The sequence below is a fragment of the Triticum aestivum genome, chromosome 2D, assembly GCF_018294505.1.
Source record: "Triticum aestivum cultivar Chinese Spring chromosome 2D, IWGSC CS RefSeq v2.1, whole genome shotgun sequence".
NCBI lineage: Eukaryota > Viridiplantae > Streptophyta > Magnoliopsida > Poales > Poaceae > Triticum > Triticum aestivum.
This window is the reverse complement of record NC_057799.1, coordinates 627,509,082-627,515,154: the sequence shown is the minus strand read 5'-3', so window position 1 is coordinate 627,515,154 and position 6,073 is coordinate 627,509,082. Positions and strand designations below refer to the sequence as shown.

Here is a 6,073-nt window from a genome sequence, read left to right as displayed (position 1 = left end):
CTTCTGTGTAGAAAAGGAAAGATGCCCTCCAAGTTGGAGGGGGGTGTTATATTATCCATCTCAGGCACAAAAATATCAATGGGGTATCATCATGTTAGTAATGAAACTAATACAATACAGAGTTCCAGGGATACGCTCAACAAAGTGCAGCAGCTGTTTTTACACGTAAAGATTACTTTCTCGTTTATCCAATCATCATCATCTACCTCGCTCAATGCCTGACCTATACTTATATAATATCAGTTATCGCTCATAAGCCCCGGGAAAGACCAGGCCTTTTTGGCGCTATCAACTTGAAGCAGGAACATGGAGCGCCACAAGAATTCATCCAAGAGGATCAATCACTAGAGGGGAAATCAAGCGTTTCGGCCCGGCCCGAAGAAGCGCCAAGAAAAGCACAGCCAGAGCTCAAGAGAAGACGACCCCGACTTTACGGGCAAAATCATCGTCGTCCTCAAACTCTTCCTCGTCGTCTTGATATGCATTCTCGTCTTCGGATTTGTACTCGTAGCCTTCAGTCGCCTCATACTCTGACTCCCCCTGCCTCTGGTCATAGTTATCAGCCTCTCCATTTTCCACTTCAATTATATCTTCAGCCTCAGCTTTGTCACCGTGTGACGAAGATGCAGGGACCTGGCCTTCCTCTTTATATTCTTCATCACCTGATCTGCTCTTGTATTCTTCAGAACTGATAGTGTTGTCGTAGCCCTCCTTCTCAGCTTCAACCAGAGATTCAGCCTGCCTGTGTGAGACCGCAGCAGATTTATCTTCTTTCACATTGTGGGCAGATGACCCATTGCCATTGCCGCTTGCAGCCTGTCGTTTCCTCTGTAAGATGACACTGAGAGGCGTTGGGCCTTCAAAATCAAGAGATGCTTCAGATTGAACACTTCCATTCGCCTTCCTAGACTCTGGACCAAAGTCTTTCCGGCTGGCGAAGTTGAGTGAATCTGTTACATTCCGTCTCGAATGCTTGCCATCAGCGATCCTGGCACTTGAAGCACGCTCGCTTGATCTCTGCCGGATCCTCTCTTGATGATGCCCTGCCTCCCGATGCCTGCCACCCTGGATATCCATAGGCATAACTGGAGACAGCCTGTCCCGGAGTTGACTTCTATCTCGCTCTCTCTCGGAGCGAGCATCTACTCTATCAGGTGATCTTCCAGGAAGCTTTATTCTGCCTTGCAGACGGGAGCTTAGAGTGCTCCCTCGAGGGCCCTGATGGCGATCTCTGTGTGTACGGTGACCATCATATGCCCTTTCCCTGTAGCGGTCATCCCTCCGACGCGACTCTCCACTGCGTTCCGGGCTGATGCCTGGAGACCCATTTATTTTTCTCCTGCGGAGCCGGTGACGTAAATCTGATCCATCTATCTCAACAGGGCCAGTCTCTCTCTGCCGAGACCTCCTTTCTGAATAGGAAGGTCTGTCCAAGTTCCTCTCAGAAGATGTTCTACGACGTTTCCTGTCATAGCCATCATACATTTGTCCGATCGGTCCTTGCTCACCCATTCCATTGAATAGCTCTCTTTCATGATGAGGCTGGATTTCAAAATCAGCAGGAGCATATTCATAATCTTCTACTGGATAAATATCCCTTCCAAAATCATCAGGGTCATGCATATAAGCACCAGCATCTGCATCGTTTGCCACAAGAACATCAAAACCAGGCGAAGACTCCCCCAATAAGTCATCAGCATCTCTACTGTCCTCGGGCATGTCATCCTGAGGAGGTGTTTGGTAAGGTTGATTCCAATCTTGCATAGGATCAGTTTCCACAGGAAGATTGTTCTGATAGCACTCAGGATGATCCTCGCCTGAAGAGGTTCCGACACTTTTATTTGCTGCTGGCATGCTGTTTTGTACCCTCCCTGACTTCGGCAAAGATTTCACTGCACTGGAAGCTAGGTCAGCTGGTATAGCAGCTGCAGCTGTCCTGGCAAAATTCGCTGCAGCCCTATTAACTGATTTGGACCTGTCGTCACTTATTGGGCCACCTTGCTGAATTAGATGATTTGTCTGAGCAAACTCCTTGACACCCAAAAATTCATTCTTTTGGGTCTGAGGCTGCTCAGAAGGAAAGGAAGAAACCTTCGCCACCTGTTCTGGTGGATTATTGCCAGCGGGCTGCGGTCCATGGGAAAAAGGGCATTTATCACCTTTGATGCAGTTCCCTTTCTGAAAGTAATAACACGGGACCATCTGCTTGCCCGAGTTATAAGCAGCATAGTGTGAAGACACTGCAGGTATTCCAGGAGTTGTAGCACCAAACATACCATCGATTGGCTGGTCAAAAGTAGAGAAAACAGAATTAGACTTCAGGTAACAATTTCAACTGATAAAATGTCAAAACGAATTAAGACCATGACTAGGATCACTACAGGGATTTCTATAATCATGCCTTGTTAGTTACTGTGAACAGAATAAACATGATAATTATTGATGCCAGTTGCTCGCAGATATTACGAGAGGTCTTATGGTGAATAAGGAGGGAAAGTAAAGGAAAATGAGAATTACCGGATGGCGAAATGAACATTTTGGATTCAAGCAATTGCCATTTAACCAGTAGTAACAGTCTCTAGGGTTCATCCGGGCACCCTCACTGTGACGGAAATCACATTGGTTCCCCTGAAAGAAAGAATAAAGCAAGGTCAGCGAAAAAGATTCTCACTGGTAACTAATAACCAAACTTCTGGCGGTAAGAAATCATGGTCTGTAATGCATACTGTAGCATGATCTGAATAATGTTCTACAAAGAGATGGACTTAACAATATATAAACTATACAAACTGAAGCACAGAAATTTAACAGGTAAAATCTAATAGCAAAGTAGGAATCAGACACAAATTTTGAAACAAGGTCAATCTTAAGCGCCCCAAGGATAATTAACTGGTGAGAACATAAGCCCATTACAGCATTTACACCACATAGGGTATTCCAAAGTAAAGATAGAGAAGACCTATGTGGACATAATACATTAGGATCCTACGCATATACAAGCACTAAATGAAGCAAAAAAGAAGAAGGCATAACATAAGAAGTGTTACTTTCTGGAGTAAGACACTAGTTAATTAGGCATGCCCGAATTGCAGGATGTTTCAAAGGTACAAGACTAAAGGCAGGTACCAATATGATATTCAAAAAGAGACTAGCCACGTCTAAATACATCGAGCAAGTATTCACCCTTTACATACAAAAATAAAGTTTATCAGAACTATTGTTGTTGTAATCTGGACATCTGTTATTGGATAACATATTCTTTTCAAAAGAGATGTTGAGATCCTCAGGAGCAAACGAAATTTTCAGACAGGGGAAGCATAACCCTGTGGGCAATAACAAATTCCTATCGAGAAATCCTCCCCATGAACCAGGTAAAATCAACATCTTGGGCAAACAGACGTCGTGATTCATGTTGCCACCTTGTCCCCACGGCTAAAAGGTGTATAATCAAAGGCAATAGTCAATTCGTTGGGGGCGCATTCAACCTAATGATACCTCAAATGGGTTGTCTTGACCTTCAATTAGGATTAGGATTAGGTATAGGTATAAGCCTACCGTCCTAATTCCCGTCGAGCAACAGGAACACAACCTGACCAAGCCCTAGCATCGGAAACCAAGAAAGATGGCAATTCACGCCCTACACATCGGCAAAGAACATCGTGGATACCAGGGCGATCTTGGGTCACGAAATCTTTCTCTCCGGTGCTTTGCCCAGATGGGATGCCCTACCCGCGACGCGATTCCCGGACGAAATTACGAGCTCCAATCGCGTGAATCAAGACCGCCGCGCCGCACGAAGCGGGCTAGCTTGGAAGGAAGGGAAGGGAAGGGGAGGGAGGAACGGGGGAGCAATCGGCGGGCGGCACATACCTTCTTGCAGGTGAGGGGCGAGGCGAGGAAGTAGACGCAGTCGGTGTTGCGCCGGAGCGCCTCCTCCTCGGGCGTGAGCGGCTTGGCCTCCGCCGCGGCGGCGCCGTCGGCCTCCATGGCCCCCGTCGCGGGCGAGCCTCCCCCTCCTCCTCCTCCTCCGGCGGCGGGAGGACGCCGATCGCGGCCCGGGGGGCGGCGGGGGAGGCTGGGGTCGGGCGGGGCGGACGGCGGCGGCGGCGGCGGCGCGATGATTGGATGGGATCTACGGCCGCGCAGGTTAGGGTTGGATGGGGAGGGGGAGGGGGCGATGCGCGGGCGGGCGGCCTTGGCTGGCTGCGCGTCGCGTGTGGACTGCGTTGGGTCGGAGGCGGACTGCGGGTACAAACTCGAAACAAATATAAATGGAGGGGGGTAGGGGACGGACACCGTCCTAGCCTTTTCTTTCTTTCCTCTTCTCTTCTCTTCTCTCCAATTTTGCGTTGCGTTTCTTTCCTTTCTCTCTAATTTTGTGATGATTCTTATATACCATCTAATATAAATTTAGACAAGGTTAACAATGTTTGACTTGAAAATAGAGAGACGTGACGGTGAAACGGGTTACGGTTTTTACTGCCCGCCGATGCGTGATGGTTACGTAGGTGTTGGTCCCACCAAATCAATGAACCAGATATCTACATCTACATAGGTGTTAATAACGAAATTAGAACTAAAACACAACACTTATTTTGGATTGAGCGATTAGTATTTTGCAGCTTGATTCTCAATTTATATTGTAGTTTAAACAAATACGGCTTCTCCTGAAATTTTAGCGGGCGGAGTGTGCAAGGATGCGGGACGATAGATAGTTATTGGATTTTCTCGTGATGTGGGTAAAGGCGGATGAGAAGGTAACTTCTCCAATATCGCGGCATTGAGTGTACAGTATCTTCGTCTTTACGGGCGGACAGGTGGGAGTGTACATTTTTTTCACCTTTGCAGGCAGTTAGGTGGGAGTGTACATTTTGAATGTACATCATCTTCACCTCTCCATTCAGATAGGTAGGTGGGAGTGTACATTTCTAAACCAACATACATATACTCCATTCCTTGGAAATGGGGTGCAAAGTATATCTACTCCCTCCAGCCTCCCTCGAGTATGTTAAACTTGGATGTTTCTAATTGTAATGTCACGTAACAGTTACATTGGTAGTAGTTTTGACTACCCGTCGAAGCATAGTTACATTGGCTTTGGTTTCGACCGACCAACAAACCCCGATATCTACACATTTGCAGCTTTGAGTCTCAATCCGAATTGAAGTGTTTTCTCTCTCTATTTTTCCAGTCCCTATTTGTGGCTTGCAAAACTTTATATGCAGTGCATTTTTAGTGAGTGGGGTGTATTGGATGCAGGTCAGTAGATAGGTTAGGTTAGGTTTTCGGTCTATTTGTGTGCAGGTGTTCTTCATCTACTGTCTCATGTTAAGCAGCATGTCTATTGCGATAACCATGTTCATGCCTTTCCATCGATACAACATCTTTTTCTCCTACATTGATGATGGGCTATTTAGACTAGTGTCTCACGATTCTAGGTGTCCATTCTTAGAGCAAGTATAATAAGGTGATGTAAGCAGGCTGTAAGGATTTAAATACTATATCTTTGCTGACTTGGAAGAGAGAGAAGAGGAGAGAGATGAGAAGCGGGTTGTAGACTCACAGCCGGCTGTAGCACGTGCGCCAAGAAACTATGTATAGCTATTTGGTTTCTCCGGAATTTTAGTGAGCGGAGTATCTGAGGATGCGGGTCGATGGATAGCTATTTTTCTCGTGATGTGGGTAACGGCGGACAAGAAGGTAACTTCTCTAATATCGCGACATTGAGTGTATACTATCTCCGTCTTTACAGGCGGGTAGGTGGAAGTACTCTTTTTTCACCTTTGCATGCAGTTAGGTGGGAGTGTACATTTTGAATGTACATCATCTTCACCTCTCCATTCAGGTAGGTAGGTGGGAGTGTACATTTTTAAACCAACATAATATAACTCCACTCCCTGGAAATGGGGTGCAAAGTATCTGCTCCCTCTAGCCTCCCTCGAGTATGTTGAGGGCTCTTTTGATTCAAAGGAATTTTATAGGATTTCTGGAGGATTGAAATCCTTAGGAATTTTTTCTATGTTGGCCCTTTGATTCATAGGATTGGATCCCATAGGAATTTTTCCTATGGAAA

The 6,073-nt window shown here is 46.3% G+C and overlaps 1 protein-coding gene across 1 annotated transcript; it reads right to left on the bottom strand.

Moving 5' to 3' along the window:
• Nucleotides 1-73: 73 nt before the first annotated feature.
• Nucleotides 74-4,241, bottom strand: LOC123055125 (zinc finger CCCH domain-containing protein 32). Its single transcript, XM_044479063.1, has 3 exons — nt 3,871-4,241; nt 2,518-2,628; nt 74-2,286 (listed from the first exon to the last, which is right to left on the bottom strand). The coding sequence occupies exons 1-3, from the start codon at nt 3,985-3,987 to the stop codon at nt 409-411; spliced, it is 2,106 nt and encodes a 701-aa protein (XP_044334998.1). The 5' UTR covers nt 3,988-4,241; the 3' UTR covers nt 74-408.
• Nucleotides 4,242-6,073: the final 1,832 nt, after the last annotated feature.